The sequence below is a fragment of the Pelodiscus sinensis genome, chromosome 17 (assembly GCF_052426305.1).
Source record: "Pelodiscus sinensis isolate ZL-2025 chromosome 17, ASM5242630v1, whole genome shotgun sequence".
In the NCBI taxonomy this organism is placed as follows: Eukaryota; Metazoa; Chordata; order Testudines; family Trionychidae; genus Pelodiscus; species Pelodiscus sinensis.
The window spans coordinates 23827734-23855338 of NC_143068.1; the positions used below are offsets into that span (position 1 = coordinate 23827734).

The 27605-nt window shown below is 41.7% G+C and overlaps 1 protein-coding gene across 9 annotated transcripts in view; it reads left to right on the forward strand.

Annotated features, from left to right (window-relative positions):
- SULF2 (sulfatase 2) overlaps positions 1 to 27605 on the forward strand; it is a 311690-nt gene that overhangs the window by 222136 nt on the left and 61949 nt on the right. For all 9 annotated transcript variants that reach the window (XM_075901571.2, XM_089769700.1, XM_006132193.5 and 6 more), the window contains 3 exons: positions 14458 to 14609; positions 19568 to 19737; positions 24800 to 24950. In XM_075901571.2, coding sequence (XP_075757686.2) covers positions 14458 to 14609; positions 19568 to 19737; positions 24800 to 24950 — 473 coding nt within the window. The remainder of the gene's footprint in view (positions 1 to 14457; positions 14610 to 19567; positions 19738 to 24799; positions 24951 to 27605) is intronic.

The following is a 27605-nucleotide window of genomic DNA, read 5'->3' on the forward strand; positions in this document are numbered from 1 at the left end:
TATTATTATTTGAGGTTTCCTGGGAATAAAAGTAATAATCATACTTAGCACTTTCACAGGCTATTACAATAATTAACTAAGTAATTCATTAAAATTCAGTCACAGAGTTCTATTTCCTCCTGTTAGTATTTGAGCAAACAGATACAGTAGCTGACTGCATTCAAATAATTATTTTTCTGCTTTACTATCTGAGGCTTTGACATTTCAAAACGCTTTCACATAAATTTAATTCTAAGGAGTAGGAGAGCTGCCACTGGAAGATGTTTATTAAAGGAGGAATACACTCAGAAAAGATGTGACAGGATTATAATGTTCAAATACATGCCAAAGGCAAAATTTTTAGATTCTCAACTCTTCCCTGCAAGCAGCCTGTTTTCTACTGCTGCTTTATTACTTGGAGACCTCAACTGAGGTAGTATAGTGCTGGGCACAGTGGGGTCACACACGCGCATGCTCTGAGGGGCTTATAGTTTAAATAAACAAGACAGACATAGTTTGGAAGAAAACCAGAGATGTAGAGTAGTGATGTGACTTGCCCAAGGTCACGTAGCAGGTCACTGGCACAGCTGAGAACAGAAGCAAGGTTTCCTAGCTTGCAGTCTAGGGCTCTAGCCACTAGACTGAAGGGTGGGGGGAAGCAGGGGTGGATATAGGACAGGGCGAGCGGGGCGGCTGCCCCGGGCCCTGTGCTTCAAGAAGCCCCGTGCATGCGCCGTGTCAAAGGGGAGGCCCTGCGAAATTGTACTGCCCTGGGCCCTGCAAAATCCTCATCTGCCCCTGGGGCGAAGAATGGCCCACAGTCCACATCCAGCCAGTCAGACCAGTCATTCTGGCCCCCGGGTCAGGGAGTGGTCAGGATAGCCATGCTGAGAGGAGCCATCCCAACTCCTGGGCAGCACAGTGAACAGGGGCAGCTAGCCTCCGGCCTCTCCCCTTCTGTTCTCCCTTTCCCACAGCTTCAGCTCCCCAACCCCGCCTGTGCCTGGGTGCCATGATCACTGCAACACCAGCCCCAATGCTTGGGGTGAATGGCTGCAGTTCTGGCCAGGTGGTGTGGTACTCCATATAGTCCAATCAGGGGATGGGCAGCAGAGATGGGGTAGGGGCTGGAAAGATGTGGAGATCCTGGTGGATGGTTGAGTAGAGTGCAGGGAGCAGGGGGGGTTGGATAGGAGGCAGGGGATGGTCGAGAGACGGTGAAGGGGTGGGGAGCCATCTAGGGGAGTGGGGACAGTCAAAGGATAAGTAGCAGGGGGGATTGGGTAAGGGGAGTGGTTAAGGGAACAAAGTTGAGGTTGGATAGGGCACAGGGACTAAGTCACACCTGGCTGTTTGGGGAGACACAGGTCCAGCTGTAAAATTTCCATATCTGATGTGGCCATCAGGGCAAATAATTTACTCATCCCTGCACTGGACTGTGCTTGTTCACACTGGGAGTACTGTGCATATCGGGAAAGAATATATCTCAACTCTGATAACCTCCTACACACAGGAAAGCAGAATTTTGCACTGGATGAGAAAACTTTCAATGACTTTCAACTCCTATTTGCCCAAGTCACTTTAGTCTCTGTTTTGAAATGTCCCAGCAGGGGCTGTCAGACCAACAATAACACATCTGTAGAGGGTTATGGAGACCTCAACCAATCTATAGCCCATCAGCCATTGGCTCTAACTACGTTCTCGCCTCTGTCAGGCAGGGCCCGTATCAATGAAATATAGGAAGATGGAGTAATCTGCAGAACTTAGGGAGAACAAAACCTTCAGGAAACAGGTTCCTGGATTTCTGGTCTTCAGTGTCTTGCAAGAGAGTAGGTCCAGCTCTCTCCTCTTGTAGGTGACTGGTGCTGAATCTAGCCTCCTCTACAGTATGTGTGAGCATTTGTAATTTATTATCCAAATGTACCGTGAGTTATAGAATTAAAAGGGCCTGTGCTCGCTGGAACTCTGGTCTCCTGATTCTCTCTCCCCACTGAATGTCTGAACCACAGCTGAGCTTCATTCAGAGGATGCAGAAGTGAGGGGCATCTATATACTAGTGTGGATTCCACTGCAAAGCCCTTTATGCCCTCTGGTTAACTCCTCTGACTTATGTGGCTACAGGCTTCCTTAAGCACTATGTAGCAGAGAGGAGCAGATGCCCTTTGGTAAATATCTTCATAACTTAGATCCACAGTGAAGCCCAGAGTCCAACAACGCTTGTCTCCGTACCTGACACGAATACATTCATGACTGTAGAAGAAAACCAAAGAAAGTATCTAGTTTCCTTTTGTTCAGCCACATTTCACTGGCACGTCTCCCTTTTCCTTCTTCCTGACTGTATCTGTTTTCAGCATTAGATTTGTCAAAAACACCTCATCTTTTTTTCCAGTAATTTACTCTTCTGATAGGATGCCAATTCCAGCATTTAAAGTATAATGGCTTTGTCATATTGATTTATCATTTCTGCCAAGAAGCAATTTTTAGTGTGGTATTTCTTAAAAATAGGATTCTTATCTCATAGCCTTCAAAACAGCAAAAAAGCTAAATAGAATATTTTCACATTATCAAAGTGCTTTCAAAAACCATGTTAGATCATTTAGGACCATAGTATTTACAAATTGAAAAGACCTATCAGATTATTGAGTCTGTCTCTTTTTAAGGGCAGCATAAAGTTTCTTAACTCAGCATTCCTTAGATATATTTAGGCAGAATCTTAACCAAAAGACAGAGAAGAGATTTTCCCCACACTGCCTCGGATCTCTCTCCATGGCATATATACCACAATCTTCATTATAACTGAGTTCATTGTTTCTGATAGAATTCTTCAGAACAATCATTCTTTTGCCGAACTGTCCTTTAGCTTTTCAAAACAATATTGAGATACAACTTCCCTAATTTGTTTATGATTGCAGAGGCCAATCCGCAGAGTGGGCAACAACTCTAATGCAACTTTTAAAGACTAATTTTCTAAGTGTTCAGACATATTTCATGTTGGCTATACTATACGGATTCATCCAGCATAGCAACAACACATGGTTTGGTAGGTAGTGGAAAAGTTTGGCTTGCTGTATTCCTGCTCAAAGACAAAGGAATAGATTTTGTGGACTCTCTTAGTGGAACAGTCTAGCAGAACAGAACATGGTAACTATGGCAAGCAAATGCTTGGATCAATAAGCCTTTATGGAAAGGGCATTCTGGAGGCAGAGTAGGAATTGTAATTCTTTACTTGTCCATAAAAGGAAGGGATGGCCTGATGGATAGGGTGCTAATGTGAGCTGGAGACTCAGGTTCAGTTCTTGGCTTCCTGACCCAACTTTCTGTTGGACCTTTGACAAGTCACCTAACCTCTGTTTTACATATGGGGAGCTGAGGCCTAGATATAATAATGCTTTCTTACCTCATAGGGGTGTTGTAAGGAGAAATACATTCAAGATTTTGAAGTACTCAGATGTTTATTGTAAGGGGGAAGGGAATTAGTAACTCGGGGTATGTCTACACTAGCCCTCTAGTTCGAACTAGGGAGGCTAATGAGGGCGACCGAAATTGCAAATGAAGCGCGGGATTTAAATATCCCGCGCTTCATTAGCATGTTCCCAGGCGGTTGCCATTTTGGAAATTGACTAGCCCGGAAGAACTGCCCGCGGCAGAGAAGGGTGATCTGAAATAAACCCCTTACTTCGAATTACCAGTTAAACCTGAGGGATATTTAAATCCTGTGCTTCATTTGCAATTTGGGTCACCCTCATTAGCCTCCCTAGTTCGAACTAGGGGGCTAGTGTAAACATACCCTAAGATAGTTAGAGGCATCATAAAGGACACATAGGTCGGCTGTTAGGAAAGTCCTGGTGCTCATTGGTCTTTCCAAGGTCATTGCAGAGAAGACAGAAAAAGTGGCTTAGGTAATATAAGGAAAATAATTTAACTGTAGAATCTTACAGTTCTTCTGTCTGGATGGAATTCTAGTACAAAGGAATTTTTTTGTGGTGGAGGTGGAAATTTTATCTTAAATAGGTCCAACAAGACTATATTGTTTTCTTTGCATATTTCTTAATCAATTAGTGTTTTTCTAGTGCTTCTTCCAGTTTGCTGCTAAATGGAAGAGAACAGGTTCTGGTTCTAGGCAGTAGATATTTCTTCTCATACAACATAATTCTAATATCTTCCCAGAGTTTAAAAGTCGGAGCTTTCTTAAATCCTGTGGACAAGATGACCTTGAATGAAATTCTACAAGGACGTGTCAGTATGTGAAATACTGCAGCAGCACAACTACAGCTACGCTGCTGTACCACTACAATGTAGACAGGGATGCACAATAACCAGTTAGCTCCTTGCGGGCCGCCAGGTTCTTTATTTATCTGGTGTCCTCAGGTACGGCCGCTCACACTTCACTATTCCCGGACAACAGGAATGACAAGTGGCCATACCTGCGGATGCTCAGATAAATAAAGCATGTGGATGCTTGCCAGCAGCTAACCCTGGTGAACCGTGGCCAGCCCATGAGTTGCTTATTGCCTACCCTGGTATAGACACTCACTGCTGGGAGGAGTGTTATTGTTGCTATGGTCAGTCTACTTCCACAAGAGGCAGCAGCTAGGTTGGCAGAATAATTCTTGACCTAACAGTGTCTACATTGAGGGTTAGGTTTGCATAGCTGTGCCTCTCAAAGGCGTGGATTTTTCGTGTAGACCCGACCTAGGATTTGAGTTGACTAACATAAATTGGTGCAGACTCTTGTCACCAAGAGAGGTTTGCATAAACCTGATAAGCCTTGGATTACAAGAAATCTATCAATCCAAGACTGGCAGATTTATATTTTTGCATAAAGGAAAATGTTAAATATTACCTATAAAGACTGGAGAATAAATCCTAAGAATATGATTATTTTCATGCTTGTGTTGTGAAAAAGGGTAGTAATGTCATGCTTTTAGTGGTGTGTGTGTGTGTGTGTGTGTGTGTGTGTGTGTGTGTGTGTGTGTGTGTGTGTGTGTGTGTGTGGTTTAAAAAGACTGAACACAGTGGTAAAGCATTATATTGCCAAATTGAGTTCTAAATTACATTTCTAATGTTACTGCTTTCCACCTGTGGTATTGACTGACGGAAACAATGTAGTCATGACATTCTTGGCTATCTCCTGTCTAATCTTACAACAAATCATTCTGAGACTGTGACTGATTGGGCTTTTCTCCATTCAACATGTGCTTTTACATGGATCAATGCAGGCTTATTTCAGGAAAAGGCATCTGAGCCTTACAGCTCTAATTTTGCTCTCTTTTCTCGAGTTTTCGTTTTAATGGGAGCACTCTCTGGCCCATTGTCTCCATTGGGATTATCTGCTTGAGAAAAAACGAGGAGAACTTGACTTATTATTTACATTCTTCTGTTTTAATTCCTTGCTGACCACTTCAAAATATTATGGTAAAATTCTTTTCTTTTAATTGGCTCCACTTTCCTCTATCAACCAGCCTGAGCCAGTAAATAAACATTGGGAATTAGTGTTGGGTGCAGTTTAAGAATGTGCATTACAAGTCAAGAGGGTGGGCAAAGTTCCTGTAAAGCTTACCTTTGTGTACCCCTAAGTGTGTACCAAACCTGTCCCCTGGCATATATTAGAGCAGTCTACACACTGCTGTACTTGCACAGGCTGCCGTTGAGCCCCCAGGGCTTTTAAAGCAACTGGGAATTAGCAGACTATCAGGAGAATGTCCTTCTTCACTCCAGCCACAACTTCTGGGAGAAGGAGGTGGGTATGAGCCCCGCTCCCTACTCCAACTCTGTGACACTTGTGGTTTCCTTATAGTGAGGGGTAAGGTACAGAGGCTGGTAGGGTACAGAGCTTACTGTAATTCAGAGGAAAATCTGGGCTATCATGTACAACAGACTTTTTAAAAAATGCACCTAATACTTCTCTTTTATCCTAGCTGACTATTAAGTCCCTCAAAGATTTCATCATTTTCAAGGACAGTGTGGCAAATGCACTAAATCTCTGATTTCCAGCAAACATTTCATGGCTTACAAAAAAATCCTTATGAGCCAAATTGTGCCTTTCCTTATACCCAAGAATCAGTGGAGCTGGATGGGCAAAATGCAGCCTTAAGCTCTCCTTTTTATCATGAATATTTTCTATGCTCATAAGTTTTATAACAGTTACTGAGTGATTAATACTAATAGCAGACCTTTTGTAGCAGAGCTACAGTTCTTATCACTATATGCTAAGGGCCAGATTTTCAATTGGTCAGTTCACACAATTGAGTGTAGATTTTCAGAAGAGCTCAGTTTACATTTGGATACCTAATTAAAGGACAGATTTTCAATAGAGCTCAACAATGTCCTTTGAAAATCTAGCCTTTTACTTTAGTGAAACTCTTGTGAAAAACTGTCACTTGAGGATAGATTTTTATACTATCATTGGAGTAAATGGTCACATTCTTAACTCACATCTATTGATGTTACTCCACTTTAAATCCTTTCACTTAATTGGAGATAATCCTAGAGTATGCTACCAGTGTGAATGCAGGATTTGGCCTGATGTAAGTACTAAAGTTGACCCTAATAGTTCCTAGTACATATAAATAATCCACCTTACTGAAAACTCTCTAATTTTATACCTGATTTTATTCAAATGTCTTTTGCAGAACAAGAAAGTGTTAAAAATGGTTTAGGCTAGATACATAATAGGAATCAGAGCAGAAATGCTGTTCTTCCATTCAACACTGAATAGTTGCACATTTTAGCTCAAACACTTGACCTGGAAAAATTTGAAATGGAAACAGAAATGGAGCAACTTGGAAGAATAAACAAACCCATATGGAATACATTCAGACTGGCAGCTAAAAACCTTAATAAATGATTAAAAAAAGGGCTACTAAAAATATATCAAGATGAACAGAATGTTCTACAAAGTAATTGACACATGATATCCAGTTTGGAATGTAGAGGGTTAATGGTTATGGCAAAATTGGTGTGAAGTTAATGTCACTGCAGGTGTGTGCAGTTTAACAGGGTGTTAATGGTCCATATGTGGACATAAAGTAGCACAGTGGGTATGTAAAGAGTGTTGAGGGAAAGAAGTAATAGTATAAACTCTTTTGCTCCATAATGGAGAGAAGCTTGACTTTTCTGAGCTTACATCTTCATTGCACTATTTTGTTAACAAAACTATTTGGAAAAAGAATTTTGTAGGCTGACATTTTGGAATTATGTAAATTAGCGATGAGAGAGACTCATTAGGTTTTCTAGTTCATCCAAGGCAAGCTAAAATACTCCTTATAAATATATTTGTCCTACTGCATACCCCAATGTAGGCTTAAACATCATAAGAGATTTTGCTTCCACTGCTGCTCATGGGAGAAACTATTCTATTGTGTAACTTATCACTCTCAGGAAGTTATAAATATTGCACCTGGGCATTTGTTTCTTAATTTTATCCTGTTACCTATTTTAAAAAAACATAAGGACTCTGATTGTATTGGTACTGCTGAAGTGCATAAAAATTCTTGACCGTACTTAACAAAAATGTATCTAAGGTCTTGTCTACACTTGCCTGCACTATCAGTTTACTTCAGCTATGAAAATTGCATAGATGAAGTTGAGATGTTCACCAAGCCAACTTGCATGTGGTAAGGTCAGTGGGTGCTGCTCTCACGTCGATGCCTACTACTCTTCTCTTCTTGGTTTAGTACCAGCATTGAAGGGAGCACTCTTGGAGATCCATTTATTGTGTCTATAAACATGATAAATCAATGGCTTGTGGATGGCTGTGTGGATATGGCCTAAATAAAAAATAGCACCGAATCGGACTTGATTATCTATGAGAGTGAGAGAAGAGCAGTAACTCTGGCTTTGATTTTCTCTCACCAATTTGACATTCCAAAATTCCATTGACATTTACAGAATTATTCCCAATCTAAACCGGAGTAAGTGGGATTAGACTCAGTCCTTCTATCCTTAACTCCTAATGTTGGACAGCCCAGGTGTATCACAGCCCTGGTGAGATGCAATAAGAGGAATTATTTTCCCCATCATTCTAATGATCCAGCTAGAAACAGCCTCTTAATTTCCACTTGAATTTAGAGCCATGGCACATTTAATTTTTTGAAATTTTTATTCTTAAAATACAGGAATGATAATAAAAAAAGCTACGTAAATCATAGAATCATAGAATACTAGGACTGGAAGGGACCTTGAGAGGTCATCGAGTCCAGTCCTCTGCTCTCATGGCAGGACCAAATACTGTGTAGACCATCCCTGTTAGACCTTTATCTAACCTACTCTTAAATATCTCCAGAGATGAAGATTCCACAGCCTCCCTGGGCAATTTATTCCAGTGTTTGACTACCCTGACAGTTAGGAACTTTTCCCTAATATCCAACCTAAACCTCCCCCTTGCTGCAGTTTAAGCCCATTGCTTCTTGTTCTATCCTCAGAGGCCAAGATGAACAAGTTTTCTCCCTCCTCCTTCTAACACCCTTTTAGATACCTGAAAACTGCTATCATGTCCCCCTTCAATCTTCTCTTTTCTAAACTAAACAAACCCAATTCTTTCAGCCCTCCTTCATAGGTCATGTTCTCTAGACCTTTAATCATTCTTGTTGCTCTTCTCTGGACCCTCTCCAATTTCTCCACATCTTTCTTGAAATGCGATGCCCAGAATTGGACACAATACTCTAACTGAGGCCTAACCAGCACAGAGTAGAGTGGAAGAATGACTTCTCATGTCTTGCTCACAACACACCTGTTAATGCATCCCAGAATTATGTTTGCTTTTTTTGCAACAGCATCACACTGATGACTCATATTCAGCTTGTGGTCCACTATAACCCCTAGATCCCTTTCTGCCGTACTCCTTCCTAGACAGTCGCTTCCCATTCTGTATGTGTGAAACTGATTGTTCCTTCCTAAGTGGAGCACTTTCCATTTGTCTTTATTAATCTTCATCCTGTTAACCTCAGACCATTTCTCCAATTTGTCCAGATCATTTTGAATTATGACCCTATCCTCCAGAGCAGTCGCAACCCCTCCCAGCTTGGTATCATCTGCAAACTTAATAAGCGTACTTTCTATGCCAATATCTAAATCGTTAATGAAGATATTGAACAGAGCCAGTCCCAAAACAGATCCCTGCGGAACCCCACTTGTTATGCCCTTCCAGCAAGATTGAGAATCATTGATAACTACTCTCTGAGTACAATTAAATATTGGTAGGCACATTGACTTGAGAATTTGCCATAATCATAAATGCACTTTTAGACAATTTTCCAATTGAGAAGACTCTTCTTTTGGTTTTGCTCTATAGATTGTATGTTTTCAGGCCAGATTCACTTTTTAAACCATAAGTTTGGGGACCTGATATATGTAAAAATTAACTTCTTGTCAGAAGAGATCTTTATATCAGTCTACAATATGCAGCAAATTGTTACATCCTTGGTTCTTGTTTTTTATCCTTCAGCAAAATGTTTCCTTAAAGTCTTGCTACAACTCCAACATGTAGTCTAGGCCTTGCCAAGTAATTATGAGTGGAGGAAATGTTGGGGAGCAGAAAACTCGGTGGGATCATAGTATCTGGCAGTAGAGATTACCTTGTATACAGGATTTGTCATTTAGATTCATCGTGTATGCTATGGACCCTGCTTCATCTGTTCATGGGATAGGCTATGTTGTGTAGGTTTTTTTAACTCGCTTTATTATTACATGCATTGAAAGTATTTTAAAGCCACCTGGATATATTTTTACAGTTACTCCATAGACTGGATGTTAGAACACAGATGTGTATATATAGATGTGGTCTCCAAAAACGTTTGCTAATGAAATCCGGGAACACTCTGGAATTGGATGCTTTGAAGACTTCCATTCTCCACCGAGCAGCTGTCTATAGTGATGGGCTGGACTGAAGCAGAAAAAGAAAATTGTGTTAGACAGAAGCTTTACACTGTGAAAGAAAAATCTTCGCCAGCAGAAAAAAGAGCTTTCCTGTAGCCCTGTATTCTGTGGCACAAAGGAGCAGCGTTTGGAAAAGTTTAAATAATGAGCTTTGTAAGGTTCTTCAGCGGAAGAGAGGGAAAAAGAGATGTGAAATGGAAGGTTAGAAACAGTAGAGAAACTGTAAGGTACTTTGACATCCATGAAAGATTATAAAGTCGACCTGAACATACAATGGCAGATATGCAAAAAGTGCTGGAAGGAACTTTCCTCAGCCTTTCCTTTAATGCCTCTGCTGAATGACAATGAAGTAATTCTTTGCAGAGTGCTGCTTTCCTGCGTTTTTTAGCTAGCACAGCCAAAGGCTTCAAGCACTGACTGGTAAACTGGAAACTGGGCTTTCATGAATGGGGTGGGGAGCAGCAGTGCCAAATTTGACTCTGTTTGGATATAATATATTGGTGAGGCACAAAAGCCTTTAGATTGCCTTGTATGTACCTGCCACTGTAGGCAACAGTCAATATCTCAATCCATTATCCCCTGATACCGGGCCAAAACCAAACAAAATCTCCTGCTCTGTTTAATTATCCACATAGCATTGTGGTTTGCCTTTCACTTTCTAAATACTTGATGTTGCTCAGAAGGCAAAGTCATTTGAGAAAGTATTTCTGCAGTTCAACCCTCTAAAAGAATGTGGCGATTTTTATCCGTTTACAGTGAAGTGAAGTGGATTTGGCTTTGTTTCTTGCTGTCATTTTAGTTTGTCTGATTTGGGGCTCATTCAGATGAGAAAAAGTGTGATTTGTTGATTAGAACAGCGGAACTGGAATTCTTCACAGTGCTGCTGACTCAGTCACAGACTTACAAGAGGGAAAGTGGGTGAAGTAACATCTTTTGCTAGTCCATCATCTCTTGGTGAGACACGAGCTTTTGAGCATATACAGAGGTCATCTTCAGGTCTGGGAAACTTAGGTTTTGTCTTCAAATATAGCACTAGAGCAGCACAACTGCTTATGTAGTGCTTTAGTGAAGACAGGAGAGCTTCTCCCATTGACATAGTAAATTCACATCCCTGAGAGAAGGTAGCTGTGTCAATCAGAGAAGCTATTCCATTGACATAGCTCCATCTTCACAGCAGAGTTGGTCAGTGTGAAGTATGTCTGTCAGGAGTATGGATTTTTCACACTTGAGTTGCATATTTATTCTGTGGTGGTCAATTAACCTCTCTGTAAAATAGAGAAAACAGTGTAAATGCATCCTTAAAAAGATGTCTGAGTCCTTTGGATGACTTTTGAAGTACAGGCAGTCCCCGACTTATGCGGATCCGACGTAAGTCGGATCCGCAGTTATGAACGGGGCTCCCCCGGAGGACACGGACTGCGGGACATCGCGGTCCTGCCGCCCGTGTACTCCGGGGCTTTCTCCGCGTCTCCCTGGTCTGCAGACCAGGAAGACGTGGAGCAAAGCCGCGGGGGGGGGGGGGAGGGCTTGGGCAGCGAGGCAGCCCAGGCGCGCCTGGGCTGCTCCGCTGCCGGCTTCCCCGAGGCTTTGCAAAGCCGCGGGGGGGCTCAGGCAGTGAGGCAGCCAAGGCACGCCTGGGCTGCTCCACTGCCGGCTTCCCCGGGGCTTTGCAAAGCCGGGGTCAATTCTGTAGTGGTCCACAGCAGCGGCTGAATCAGGACGCCTGGGGCAGAGCAGATGGGGTGCTGCTGGGTTGGTCCAGTAGCGCCGAGGAGCGGCGCTACTGGAGCAACCCAGCAGCACCCCAGCTGCTCTGCCCCAGGCGTCCCCAAGTCAGCTTCTGCTGAAACTGACCAGCGCTGACTACAGGAAGCCCGAGGCAGAGTTGCTCTGCCCCGGGCTTCCTGGAATCAGCTGCTGATCAGTTTCAGCAGCAGCTGACTTGGGGACGCCTAGGGTTCTTAAGTTGATTCTGTATGTAAGTCAGAACTGGCGGTCAGTTTCAGCAGCGGCTGAATCTGGATGCCAGTTCCGACTTACATACAGATTCAACTTAAGAACAAACCTACAGTCCCTATCTTGTACGTAGCCCAGGGACTGCCTGTATTTACTAGTAGCACCTTAAAGAGTAACAAAACATGTAGATTGTATCATGAGCTTTTGTGGGCACAACTCACTTCTTCAGATGACAGAACTGGGCTGTGCCTACGAAAGCTCATGATACCATCTACATGTTTTGTTAGTATTTAAAAAGCTACCTGACTATTTGTTGTTTTTTAAGTTTATCCTGTACAGACTAACTCAGCTACCCCTCTAACGCTTTTGTTTTCTGAATGTTACAGACTACGATTCTTTCAGCACTTCAGTCTTTTTTAAATGCCATATCCAGGGAGACATGTTAGTTGAATACCTTCCCTCTGCTGTTGAAGAGGATGATTTTTTCCGACTGCATTTTGAAATTCTGCTGTAGCTCTTTAGGTCTGGTCCCTGGGGAGTTGCCCATTTATTCACAGCTTTGAAATGTTTCCATCTTTATTCCATCTAGTGCACTGTTCCCCATTGTGTTATTTCCACTGAGCTTTTGGGTCAGATTCTCAGATGGTGAAGTCAGTGGAGCAATGCCAACTTATGCCTTATCCTCATGTATCTGAAGACAAAGAAACAGATAATCTTTTACCCATTTTTTTGATTGCGTCTACATTGTGCACTTTAAATAGCTTCTGCATTTCATCAGGTGGAAACAGTGCTATCTGTGGAAGATAAGAGGGTTTCTCTCTCATCGAGGCAAATCCTTAGCCTGTACAAAAAAAGCATATGCCCATTGATTTCACTGGAGCCATACCCACCAATTTCAGAATCTGGCCCACCCGTTTCTGTGTAAATCCTCTTGATCTGCAGAACTGTAAGGCAGATCAGAATCAGTTACTATGGCTGAGATTTGAAAAACAGCCTGAGGAATCTGGAATCTAATTTCCAATTTAAAATGTATAGGATCTGTGTATCCAAATCCCTTAGGCTCTTGGAAAATCTCAGCCTGCAGGTTTAGGAGAAAATGCTGATCTCAGAGCAGAAGATTTCAGTGGAGTGACCTTTCCACATACACATACATGTCAATTGGCAAGAGTATCATCACATTTGAGAAAGAATGAGTAGTCCTGTAGCTCTTTAGAGACTCTCTCTCTCTCTCTCTCTCTCTCTCTCTCTCTCTCTCTATGTATATATATATATATATATATATATATATATATATATATAGTATCATAAGCTTTTTTGGGCAAAATCTACTTCCTCAGATGAGCAGAATGAAGATTCATTGTTTGATTCTGGGTCTACAGTCTGTATTTGTTCATTCTGCTCTAGTCCATTATGAGTTTCTTTATTTATATAGCAAAGCCACTAAATATTGAGATCCATGGGGGCTGAGTATGAAAGAGGACGGGTATGTCATTGTCAAGATCCACACTCCAGGTTCGACAGCAGAATTTTGCGATAGACCTCATCAACGTGGCTAGAGCATTGGAGCATTTCAGTATAGCAACCTTAGATTTGTATAGTCATTAGATAATATGTAAATTATTTAGTGAAAGTTGTGTGCTGATAACTTTTAACATTTAAAAACTGCTGTACCAGCAAAGCATCAATGGAGTTATTGTAACATCCTGATGAATTTGTGTTTTTCTTTATAATATTAATATTGTGCATTTTTCTTTTCTATTTTCTGTTACGTAATTTGTTTCAATGCCTCTGAAGTTTACAGGAGCCTAGACAGTCTGAATAACTATTCAGACACCTATGTAGCTTTCTTTAATGTCTCTTACATTCTGTATTTCTTCTGCCAGACAGGCTGCTGCTCCATTTCTTTTAAGCCTTTGGTTTGAAATTTCAGCACTTTGTGAACCTCTTCATTTGTCTTCCACCTCAGTCTCATGCTGCTGAGCACTTAATTAGCTGGAGATAGGTTAAATGAGTATAACAGATATGAAGAGTGATAGAAATGTAGCCGTGTTAGTCTGGGGTAGCTGAAGCAAAATGCAGGACAATGTAGCACTTTAAAGACTAACAAGATGGTTTATTAGATGATGAGCTTTCGTGGGCCAGACCCACTTCCTCAGATCAGATAGTGATCTGAGGAAGTGGGTCTGGCCCACGAAAGCTCATCATCTAATAAACCATCTTGTTAGTCTTTAAAGTGCTACATTGTCCTGCATTTTGCTTCAGATATGAAGAGGGCAGCTAAATTGAGTGATTAAGGATAGGATGAGGTAATGTGGCAATTGGCATTATTTGAGACATGTTTTGCTCTGTTTCACTGACCCTGACTGTATTGTCAACCATTATAGGTACTTTAAATGCACTTTCAATTATTAGCTTGGTCCGGTGTATTTCTTATAAAAGTGATTCGTAAATGTAAATAGGCTGTACTATCAGAGAGCTCTGAAATGCAGGGAAGGCTGTATGCAGAATTTAATAAAGCATTTCACTATGGATGGTCCATGTTAAATGCACCTAGATGAAGACAAAAACTGAAGAGTGTGGTAAAATGTGGTCTCTGCAGTGTTTATATTATATCTACTTATTCTCACTCCCCTTTCTTTCCTTCAGCTTTCTTTGGGAAGTACCTTAATGAATATAACGGTTCCTATGTGCCTCCAGGCTGGAAAGAATGGGTTGGATTACTTAAAAACTCTCGCTTTTACAACTACACACTCTGTAGAAATGGCGTGAAGGAGAAGCATGGATTTGACTACTCTAGGGTAAGTTCTGTTGGTTTAGTTTGATTTTTTCCCCCCTTTGGACATGAATGTAAGCTGAATACAAACATGTTAGAGATTCAGCCTGTACAACTTCCTAATGTTATTGTGAGGATACTCTACCTTGCTACAGCTCACTAAAATCTCACTAGTACTGGCCCCTCCACTACCCTTTCTCTTCTCATGCTGCATAATGCCCACTAAGAAGGCGAATGTTTATTTGAGCAAGATGCATGCATTTGTCAAAGCAGCCAGCTTGTGTGATTTCCTAAAGTGGGTTGTAGAATCTGATTTATGGCTGTAAATAATTTATTGGTAAACTGCTTTAGTTGGAAAAACTGGAACCTGAGGAAAATAGTCCAAGAGTAAAAGGGGTGTTGTCTGAAGGAAGGTGAAAAAGCAAATAGCTTCAAAGTACCATCATGTAGTTCAGGATTTATAAATAAAAAATTATAATTATAGATAACTATAATTATACTTAATTCTCACTGTAACATCATAATCATTCGTAAGACAAATTTCATAGAATCATAGGACTGGAAGGGACCTCGAGAGGTCATCGAGTCCAGCCCCCCTCCCTCAAGGCAGGACCAAGCTCCGTCTACACCATCCCTGACATGTCTATCTAACCTGTTCTTAAATATCTCCAGAGAGGGAGATTCCACCACCTCCCTTGGCAATTTATTCCAATATTTGACCACCCTGACAGTTAGGAATTTTTTCCTAATGTCCAATCTAAACCTCCCCTGCTGCACTTTAAGCCCATTACTCCTTGTCCTGTCCTCAGAAACCAAGAGGAACAAATTTTCTCCTTCTTCCTTGTGACACCCTTTTAGATATTTGAAAACCGCTATCATGTCCCCCCTTAATCTTCTTTTTTCCAAACTAAACAAGCCCAGTTCATGAAGCCTGGCTTCATAGGTCATGTTCTCTAGACCTTTAATCATTCTTGTCGCTCTTCTTTGTACCCTTTCCAATTTCTCCACATCTTTCTTGAAGAAATTTAATCTAATTTGCATTAGAGGGATTCAGTTCTAATTCCCTTCCCCTTTTAAAATACACATACTTGCCTATATGCTTTTATTTTCTGGATGGTCTGTACACAGAACATTTTTCTTAAAGAAACTGAAAGGTAGATGTTTGTTTGTTTTAGTTTAATGGGTTTTGTGTCGGGAGTTGAACCTTAATAGGTTTCTTGGGTTTCTATGTTATAAGGTGATAAAGGGAAAGGACAACTGCTTAACAAAATTATGTTCTCTTTCTCCTTTAATCTGTAAAAGACTGGCATGCTCATCTTAACAGCCAAATTATTGGAAATGTGGTGTTAGAACATTTTTCAGTGGAATAACATGACAACAGTAATTTTACTGGTCATTGTTCCCTGTTGCACCAAAGGGAGCTAAGGAGGGAATTCACACTCTTCAAAACCCTCACTTCTGTTTGGTAGCGAAGTTACTTTTAAAATACTCATATTTTCATTTTGTACAGCTCTTTATATGTAAGCTGTATGCACATCTAACAGAATTCCTTTTTCACAAATTCCTGGGTGAAAATAAATGTTCCATAGGACCATCACATTCTTGCATATAGATTACAACTGTAATTCATCACCAGTAGTGTAAAAAGCAACATGTATTAATGGTAACATTTGGAATTCAGTGATGGATCTATCAATAGTTGAAACATGCTATGGTATGTTTCCTTCCTGCCTTTTATGTTTTTCTTTTAATAACTAAATTGTCCACTAAGGGATAAGTTGAAGTAACGTGACTTCAGAGAGATTGTTTTAATGGCCCTTCCACATCATTAAACTAATACAATTTTTGTTACCAACGTCTCTGTCCCACTGGCACACAAGTAAGTAAAACCCATTGATGCTTATATGAGCTATTGACCTCTTAGTTGTACGAACAAAGGGTGCGTCTAGATGTCTACACTGGCCTCTTGAATTTGCGCAAGAGCACTGACGTTCTAATGTAAGAATTAAGTGCTTCTTGCGCAAATACTTTGACGATCCCGCTCAGGGATAAGCCCTCTTGCACAAGAATACTTGCGCAAGAGGGCCAGTGTAGACAGGCACCTTAATTTTTTGTGCAAGAAAGCCCAATGGCTAAAATGGCCATCGGAGCTTTCATGCGCAAAAGCGCATCTATACTGGGCACGGATGCTTTTGTGCAAAAGCACTTTTTGCGCAAAAGCATCCGTGCCAATCTAGACACTCTTTTGCGGAAATACTTTTAACGGAAAAACTTTTCCATTAAAAGTATTTCCGCAAAATCATGCCAGTCTAGACGCAGCCAAAATGTTTGTGATCAGAATTTAATACAAAGTTCATGTTAAAGGGTAACTGTGAGGTTAAGAATTATATTTTTAAAACCTAGATATCCTTATTAAAATACTATAAAGAAAATTAAAGAAAAAATCCCATTTTAATATTTGCTTACATTTTAACAACTCTAAATTTTAGACAAGGCCACATTTTTCAGAAGTAAGTAATAGCCATGCTCCCTCTGAAAATCAGGCCTCCTGAAAAAAGTTTGGCTCCTTAAACATTGAGGCAAACAAAATCATTAGTCATTTTTTAAATCTAAATATTAGCCAGAAAATATAACTAGTCAGTTACACTTTTTTTCTGTCAGTTTCTTATCGGTTTACCTTTGTATGCATTGACACTATTTTCTATGTTTAACTTTTTCTAAAAACAGTACATATAATTTTTAAAATCTCTCTTAACTGGAAGCTTAAACAAAAATTAATTCATGGCAGAATACCTATTTGGTCTGAGGCTTTACAAATGCTTATTTTTACAAAATTTTAATTTGAGGGCAATTTTGACCTGTCAAGTTCCCTTGCCCTTTGAAATGGAATGGAAATCCATATTCTCTTACAGGCAAGACCCAAGAATATAATGCAGACAGAAAGATCTTTTGTCTTTCAGCAGGCTTAAAAAATCCATGTATGTTTTAGTTAAATGTGAGAGCATTGTTACTGCAGGGTGTTCTCTCAGAATGTTGACCCTTCGTTCCTTATTAGCTATTGAGAAGAGTTTTTCAGATGTAGAGTCAGGTCATCATCTGGCAGGCCTCCATTATTTTTGGTGGCATTATACTTATCGGCACAAGATTTCCTAATTGAAATGAGTTGGTGTGTCTGCTTTGTCCACTGTAGACAGTTACTCATATCACAAATATACCACATAATTCAGAACAGATGGCAGACTTGGATAGGTAAACCTAAGACTGGAATAGGAGGAGTGCTTCAAGTCAAGACTGATACACAAACATGTAAATTGGAGACTGCTCAGGCTGGTGCTGGGAAAGGCAAAAGCAACTGTGCTAAGTTTGAACACGGAAATCAAGTGTGAGGGGCCCCATTTGAGTAATGAAAACTGACTTTCTCTTGTACCTGTGTGTCAGGGGTGAAGAAGCTTGAGAGAAAGCACTGACTGGACTGGACTTGATTTGTTATATTAATAGAGTAGTTAAATCTCCAGGACTGTTATTCTGGTGTTTTTGCATTACCTTTACCCCTAGAAAAGGGAGGTGCACAGGGAAGAAAAGGCTGATGAAAGAAAGCTGTGCTTGAAGGGAGAACCAAGGAGGCATTCCATCCTCTGTAATGTGAACCATACTCAGTACTTGGTAACTCGACAAAAGCAAGATACTGCATGTGGTTTTACTTTGGGTTTTGGAGGTGAAAAGCCAGTCTTTTTTGTGCTTGTGCTGTTCTACAATAAATAATACCATGCTGGTATCTGAAACTTATGTTGGTATGTAAGGGTAAGTCTAGACTACAGGCTTTTGTCGACAGATACTGTTGACAAAGCTTCTGTCGACAAAGAGCGTCTAGACTACATCCAGTTCTGTCGACAAAGCAAGCCACTTTGTCGACATGGCAGTGTAGACGCAAAGGACGGTGTAGACGCAATAACGCCTTCTGTCAACAGAACTCTATCAACAAAAGCTGTTATTCCTCGTAGAATGAGGTTTACAGCCATCGACAAAACTGCTGAGTTCTGTCGACGTTATGTCGACAGAACTTAGCAGCAGTGTAGACCCAGGTATAGTTTTATCGACAAAAGTCCACTTTTGTCGACAAAACCCTGTAGTCTAAACATACCCTAAGAGTTTTCTTGATATGCAGGGATTGTCATAAGACATTGTCTTCAAGCCTCATCGATCCAGTATCACGCCATATATTTGATACTTTACATGCAAGGATGATCAGTTTGTCTTTTCCAAGAGGACTCTGTTGAGTATTGGGATTTGTTTTTCAATGGATACATCAATTTACTTACCTTTACATTTTTGCACTGCACTCATCATTAACGGTATCTCAGTACCTCTCTTGTATCTGCCATGCTGAGTTAGATTATTAGTCCAACTAGTCCTGTGTCTAGGTGCTAGTATTGGTAATTGCCTGAAGTTTCAGAGAAAGGCATTCCTACTGTCCCCCTCCCATCCCACACACACACACACACACACATACAGATCAGTTAAGACTTTTCAGAGCACTCATTCAGTGGACAATGTTCTCTAAATCCTCTAGCATGTTTTGAAACACTCAACACCAGAACAACACAGTTCTGAAATTATCCATTACCTTTCAAAATCCAGCCATGGTATTTGACTGACCATCTGAATTAGTGAGTTCCACAATTTGGTTGGATACATGTGTGAAGAAGCTTTCTTTTGTGTTCTAAATTAAGCTGAGCTTAATTTCTTGGGTGGGCCTGGTTTTGGTTTGTTTGTTTGTTTGTTTGTTTCGTATGACAGAGGGAGGGAATGATCTGTACTTTCATTTTCTGTACATCATTTCAACAACCTAAACTTAGTCTCTCTCTACTGTTCCTTTCCAGGCTAAATAACCTGGTGTTCCCCAGTCCCTCATGATACCCAAGACTATTTAGGACTCTAAACAGCTGTTGAAATATTTTATTCAGCTCTTTCCTCTTCTTCCAGGATTATCTGACTGACCTGATCACCAATGACAGTATCAGCTTCTTCAGAATCTCAAAGAAGATGTATCCCCATAGGCCAGTATTGATGGTTCTCAGCCACGCTGCTCCTCATGGTCCTGAAGATTCAGCTCCTCAGTATTCACATCTCTTTCCCAACGCTTCACAACACATGTAAGGAAAAATCTCTGTATTTCCAGGCACAAGAGAAGTAGAGCTGGATACACCTGCTGGAAAACATTTTCAGGTCCTTAGACATGCATTTATCTTTGTAAGAGCTAAAGCGTTTGGAATTTTTTATGAATCTGCAGAATACTATAAGGACCTTCAGGGTAGAGACTATATCAGTGGGTCTGAACCACTGATACAGTGGCTCCCTGCAGCCAATGGAAACATGCACATTGCTCAGGCCATAAAAGGGCTATGTCTTGACAGTCTGTGACAGCGAGCGTTCAGTCTCAACCCAAGTTTGCAAAAATAGATATACAGACTGTGCTTTCGAGTTGCAGCGGGGGCTGGAGCTCAGGTTCTGATACCTAGGGAAGGAGGTGGGCTTCAGAGCACTATCAGCAGCCGCAGGAGCCCACCTCAGTTGACCAAGTCTGAGAAGCTTGCCACTGTGGCTGTGTAGATGTACCCCAAGGGGGCGTAAATTTGGCTTCGGTGAGACGACCTGGGAGGTAAGGTGCTATTCTGTGTTATTAAGGTGAATCAGAACGTGTCCCTTAAATTGTAAGCTCTTCAGGGGATGGACTGTACCTTTCTGTGTACATGTGCAGTGCGTAGCATTTTGTGTGGGTTAACATAGTACAATTAATATGTAATGTTTGCTATTATCCCCCTTTGACTTTGATACTGTCAGCATCTCAGTTTCCCCATGTGACTTGCCAAAAGTGACACAGGAAGCTTTCGGCAAAGCTGACAAATATTTGAGGTCTTTTGATTTCTAGCCCTGTGCTGTCACTAAAATAAAGCTTTCTCCATGTGTGGTCAGGTAGTGCAATGATTTCAGATTAAAACTAGTTGGGCAGACTTTTGCTTTCAAGGTCGCAGTAATTAATTTAAGCTTTGTGGAGGAAGCAAGGATCAACTCTACAAGGTGATCACCATACAGCAGTTGAGGCCACTTACCTGGGGCCTTGGAACAGACTGTGAAAGATGAGGGAGGGTGTTTTAGTTTCTGGTTATTAGAGAGCTAAGAACTGTATGTACCATTCTGCAGCACTGAGCCACTAAAAAGAATCTGTGTCTCGGATCTGAAGTGACATGGTATTTCATGTTTAATTTGTTTTCCATTCCATGCTAAATTCTTTTCCTTTGAAATGAAAATTACAGAAGGGCAAAATGAGTAGTGTCTGCTATTGCTCATACAGAGTTAACCTCAATCTTTTTAGGAATGCTTATGGAAGACACTTTCATCTCCAAGATGTAATAATTTTCTAAACAGTGTAATTTAATTATGATGGTGCAAAAGAGAGAGGGGTGGAGGGATCTGGAGAAGGAAGGGGATGAAATCTGTGAAACACATCTAAGTATCAGAGGGGTAGCCATGTTAGTTTGAATCTGCAAGAACAACGAGAAGTCCTGTGGCACCTTATAGACTTAGATTTATTGGAGCATAAGCTTTCGTGGGCAAAGACCCAATTCGTCAGATTTATTGGAGCATAAGCTTTCATGGGCAAAGACCCACTTCGTCAGATACATCTGACGAAGTGGGTCTTTGTCCACGAAAGCTCATGCTTCAATAAATCTGTTAGTCTATAACCGTGGTCCCCAACACGGTGCCCGCAGGCGCCATGGCGCCCGCGGGGACATTTGAATGCGCCCGCCAGGTGCTCGGGGCTGGCCTGGCCCCGGGCACATGGCGCACGGGCGCTTGCGAGCGGCGCTCGGTGGGGGGGGGCACCGGGCGCGCGGCGCTTGGCGGGGGGGAGCGCTGGCCCCGGGCGCGCAGCGCTTACGGGGGAGAGCGCTGCCCCCGGGCGCGCGGTGCTCTGCAGGGGGGGGGGGGCGCCGGCCCCGGGCGCGCGGCACTTGAGGGTGGGGGCCCCGCCCCTGGGCACGCATGTGTCCCCGCTTCCTGGCGCCCGGCGGGCGAACGGCCACGCCCCCTGGCGCCCGGCAACCTGAAAAGGTTGGGGACCACTGGTCTATAAGGTGCCACAAGACTTCTTGTTGTTCTTACATCTAAGTATGTTTTTTTCTCTTTCACATTGTTTTGGGTTTTTTTCCTTCCACGCCAGTCTAGTTTATTTTCGTGACTAGAAGATCTTTTTTTTAATGGAAATTCCTGCAGGATTTTATATCAGCAATGAATTTCATTATTACTATCATTAATAATCTCTTAATTTATAGACAATGGTACTTTGCAAGTAATAGTAAAAAAATACATTATCTCAATAAATTAAGAAGTTTTATTTTTCTTTCAGATGTGGCTATTAAGTAGTCTGAATTATATGTATTTATGCAACGAAACAGTTCTTTTTATAGTGCAATATAAAATTTAAGCTGTTGTTAATAAGGAACACAAAAGTATTGCATCCAGAAATGCATCAATAGCTCAGTAGAACTAAACAGCTTTTAATGCATTTACATTTATTAAATGTTTAGATATTTATAGAATATCTGTGCATTGTATTGAGTGAGTATGGCCTGATTTTCAAATAAAACTTAAACATTCAATTGCTTGTCTAGTTGGAGTACACAGTCTCCACAGCTGCATATGCAAATTAGTCATCCTCCCTCTGACCTCCCAAGCTACCTGGGAATTGGGAATCCCTGGGTGGCATAGCCCCATCCTAGCTGTCCCTGTACCATCCCTGGAGCATGGCCAGGGAAAGTTAGAGATATGGCTGGAGCACTGCTATGCAGCTTGGCCAGCCTTGCAGCTGTTTTAAGTTGCAGTGGGGATTGAACTCAGTCCTTATCCAGTCCCAGGGTGCAACATAACGTGGCAGACCCATGCCCTCAGCTTCCTCCTGCAACTATACTGGCTGAAGCTAGAACAGCTATGGAGCTGGTTGTCAGTGTGCAGTCGCAGTCCTGTCTTAATCGAAAATCTGTTCCATAATTTTTCTCCCTAACAAATCACAGAACTACATTAATAGTTTCCCTTTTCATCTCCTAGACTGATAGTTAAACAGGGTGCAACTGCTGGACATTTTCATATTGGACTTTAATGTCATTTCTGTAAAGAATACATGCTTTATCCTGACTGTTTTTCAAGGTCAAATACAATCAGGATTTGTAGAGCAATCAAGGTAGCTTTTCTTTCCCCCTTTTTGAATGAATGTGAGGGGGTTATTTTTGTCCATCTTCCAGGAATGTCGTATCTCATGTATTTGGCCATGAGAGAGACAAATCTGTTAAGTGTAAGAGGGTTACATTTGTAGTAATCAAAGAAAATCATGGGCTTCGAGGGGATTAAACAGCAGGAGATTTCAAATGAGCCAGAAAATCACAAAACATGCTGAAAAGGAGTTCGCCATTCTGGGCATTACATAGCAACAGTTTCCATAACTGTCAGCATATTCATAGGAGAAATGTCATTATTTCAGCCACAATAATGTTCTGAAATTCAAGAGACTATTAACAATGCACAGAGAATAAACAGAGACACTTCTCCTCCCCAAAGAGAGATGCCTCACTTCCTTGTCCAAGTGCTTTTTTCAGATAGGCTCTCTCATAACATTTTCCATTGAAAACATGTTGCAATCCAATTATTATTTTCATGTTTATTTCAAATGTGAATGAAACTTAAGAGCATTTAGCACCAGTGACTTTCAAAGATAATGCTGGGTACATTTCAAGGAACAAATTTTTCAATTTATGTTGCTATTATTTATCCTGAAGATTTAATTTACCCGCTGCTCCATTGTGTGCATAAGAATAGCAGTGGCTTTTGTCAAGATATACATATAATTAACTAGAAATTGAATATTGAGATGCAGAAAGTAACTTGAGCAAAGTTGGCAGTTCTTTGCTGTGTCTTATAGGAAAATTCTGACATTGTGCTAAACATTAGCACTGATCTAGTATTTTGAACTTATGGAGAAATCTGCACAAATCTTTCACTTGGGTGAAAAAATATTTGCATTTTTGAACCTAGGCATGGTATGTCCCAAGCCTGTGTACCAGTTAATGCGTAGAAACAATAAAACAGGCCCTACATCTTCAATGGTGACACACAGATAAATAAAGCAATAGGTTCTCTTGAAAATGTGAGATAAACAAGTGCCTGGTACAACGAAGACATACGTAAAGAGTATCTGTCATATTTTTATATAGCAAAGCAAGCCCGTTTTGAGCTTTAGCTCCTGGTTATATGGAGCAATGTGGTTATGAGCAAAAAGGCAAGCTCCAGAACTCCCAAACAAAATGAAATAAAGGACAATCAGTGATGTGCTGCATGATTGTTAACACTGATACTTTAATGGAACTACAGGGTCATTAGGAATTAAAGGAGCACTGCAGCTCAAGGCAGGTCATCAGATCTAGCTCTTGACTCTTTTGGCAGGGCCCTAAAAACTTCCTTTCCATAATGTGCACTCCGAGTATAATTATCTCAGGAGAGTTAAGGCTAGAAAGTACCTAATTCCTACCCCTACCCCTCTGCTTTTTTGGCAGGTCTTTAAAATGCAGCTTTGTATCCACTTCTGCTTGTTATGAGCTCACATGCAATTTAATACCACCAGCTACAGCACCTGTGCTCCCCTGAGTATGAGTGCTACAATATTAACACGGCCAGTCATGCTGAATTCAACACAGTTGTTAAATAATAGAGTGAAATCTTTTCAGCAAGCCAGACAGTTATTATTAAGAGCCCAATCAAGCCATAATAGCCTGTGTCAGAATGCGCAGAATAAACATGGAACAGTTATCTCAGTGGAAACTCAATTGTGCGTGTTCTTGGTTCAAATAATGCTTCCCAATTGTGATGTTAGACTTCGAAGGCTAATCTGCTGGCATTGAAATGTATCCCTCCTAGTCTGGAGGATACTGTTGAAAACAATGTATGTTTACTCTTTCAGTCGGTTTTACTTCCCACAGTTATTTCCATGCCCCCACCTTTCATATAAAACATAACTCAATATTATCTGTGGATCATATATGTAACGTTTTCCTACATGCCACAGAAAGCCATGTGCTGTTGGTCAAATAAAATGTATTAGCATGCGCTAGTTTATTATTCTTTCATACTAATGTGCTCTTCTCTGTTTCCCTGATTGTGCTGTAGCACTCCCAGTTATAACTATGCTCCCAACCCAGACAAGCACTGGATCATGAGGTATACTGGTCCCATGAAACCTATTCACATGGAGTTCACCAACATGCTACAGAGAAAGCGCCTTCAGACACTCATGTCTGTGGATGACTCTATGGAGATGGTAAGATTGTGTTCCTTTATTCAAGCCCAACAGGTACTTGTTTGTTGAGTTAAACTCCAAAATGCTTGTACATTTTTTTTAAAATAGTATATTCCTACTGTGCATACAAGCTCCAACTGCCGTGCTAACCACGCTTCCATGTGCCACTATTTCCGAACTGACAGCTCTCCCAAGATCTCTAGACATTGTTGTTCCAAGTAGGAGCGCTGGAAGGAGGAAAGGGCTTGTGTGGCAGAGGCAGGCTCTGACCAGGAGACACTTGGGTAGCTCCCAGCCACCAGCCCAACTGGTTCCTCAGCCTTGGTCCTTGCCTTCCATGCCCCTGCAGTGGCTGAAGGGGCAATGTGTGACTGACTCTGACCTCTGCAAGAGGGGTACTTCACGCACTGCCTGTCCTGCACACAGGAGGCTCCCATCGGCCAGAAATTGCCAATGAAAGCTGCAAAATTTTGCTCTGGGTGGGGGCAGCGTGCAAAACCTCTCCTCTTCTCCCCCCAGGTCTGCAGCATTCAGAGAGCTGCTCTAAGTGCAGAAAAGGGGCAGGGCAGGCAGGCAGGCAGCCTGGCAGAGGCTCTCGTGGGCTAGATCTGGTAGTTTGGAAGGCCGGATCCAACTTGCAGGCTGCATTTTGCCCTCCCCTGGGCTAGAGACCTCACGTGGGAGCTGGGGAAGCCAGGATCCAGGCCCCCTCCTGCAGTGACCTTTTAAATTGTTTGTCCAAAGTGGGACAACTTTTACAGACGACTGAGGGAGCCTCATATGCAGGCTTTTGTGACTCCTATTCTGAGGTACCTGTCTCTCCCTGTTCATTATACAGGGAGCCTAGCTTAGGCTCAGGCTTTGTGAATCCCAGTGATTTTTCTAGTTGCCTAAAAGATAGGCCTGGTAACAGCATTGCCACAGCTAAGTTCCTTTGTGAGCCTTGCCCAGAATGGAACACTAGGTCCAGCATGTGCCATTGGCTCCATATTTTTTAATACATAGGCAAACTTTCTAGATTGTCTGCCAGTAAGATGCCAAACACCTCATTGTGCAACTTCTGTGTCAGTGGGCCTTGAAAAGGAATCTTTGCATCAGTTGGCAGCTCCTGTGGAAAAAGGATGTTTGTTTCAAAGTGCAGAAAAGCTAATCTTGAAGGTACCGTATTTTCCAGCGTATAAGACGACTTTTTATACTAAAAAACATCCCCCCAAAATCGGGGGTCGTCTTATACGCCGGGTATAAACCTACAGGCAGTCCCCGACTTGCAGGTACGAACGGGGCTTTTCTCTGGCAAAGCCTCAAAGGTGCGGTACCCCGCCGCTGCTGCGGCTTTGCTCCCGGTGCCCCTGGTCTGCTGGAGACGGTCTCCAGCAGACCAGGGACACCGGGAGCAAAGCTGCAGCTAGTGCGCCCTCCCCCCCCCCAGCAGACCAGGCTTTTGTTGTGGACCCTGAGGCAGAGCAGCTGGGGCGCTGCCGGTTGGCCTCTTAAGGGGGGGGTAGTCTTATACGGTGAGTATAGGCGAAAACCTATGTTTTAACTAGAAAATTAGGGGGTCGTCTTATACGCCCAGTCGCCTTATACGCCGGAAAATACGGTACTGCTGTTTACTGCTTCATGTTTTCTGGAAATCTTATCCACAAAAGATAACAGTAAGTAAGGGGAGTCCAAGAAGACAAGGATGAAGTTTATCTGTTAGTAATTTATTATAATAACTTTTGGGGCATAATAACCCAGGAAAATGTGGCTTGTTGCTAACAAATATGCTTTGGTGGGTCGGACACTAGTTTCAGAGAAGACACGTCACAGAGTCACTTGTTAGCACCAATCTATTTAGGGTCTGCTAGTTAGCAAAGTTATTTCACTCCTAGGCCGTGTCCAGACTCAGGGGTTTTTTCGGGAAAAGTAGCCTTTTCCCGAAAAAACTTCCCCTGCATCCAGACTCAAGCCGCGTTCTTTCGAAATTATTTCGAAAGAACGCGGCTTTTCTTTCGATGGCGGTAAACCTCGTTTCACGAGGAAGAACGCCTTCTTTCGAAAGTTCCTCTTTCGAAAGAAGGCGTTCTTCAATGTAAAGAGGCCGTCTTCGAAAGAAAGCATCCAGACTCGCTGGGTGCTCTCTTTCGAAAAAGCGGATTTCTCTTTCGAAAGATCCGCCTGCAGTCTAGACGCGATCTTTTGAAAGAGGCTCTTTCGAAAGATGCTTTCGAAAGAGCCTCTTTCGAAAGAAGCCTGCAGTCTAGACATAGCCCTAATGATTTCACTGGGTGTACATTTTCACTCTAGGCTGAAACTTAATCTTTTGTAGTTTTAACCCCTAAATTGGTTATATCTTTTAAGTGAAATTGTAAGTATCCAATATTCCTTAAAATGTCTTTATATTTTGAGTGCATGGCAGATATCAATGACTCTCAGAGGTCACTGGCTATTTAAACAAAGATAGCAATAAAAATGTTTGTCTAAATTTGTCTGTACATGGGTCTGTACTACTTCCTCATGGAACCTCAGAAACATTGACTCTGGCTACATCTCAAAGAGGGAGTCACATTTTATATTTAACATTTTGTCCATTTTATTATGTATTTTACTGGTTTGACTTCATTTATTCTTGATTAAACAGTTTTGACTCCCATCCAGTTTTTCAGGTGTGAGAGCAGGATCAGGTCCATATTG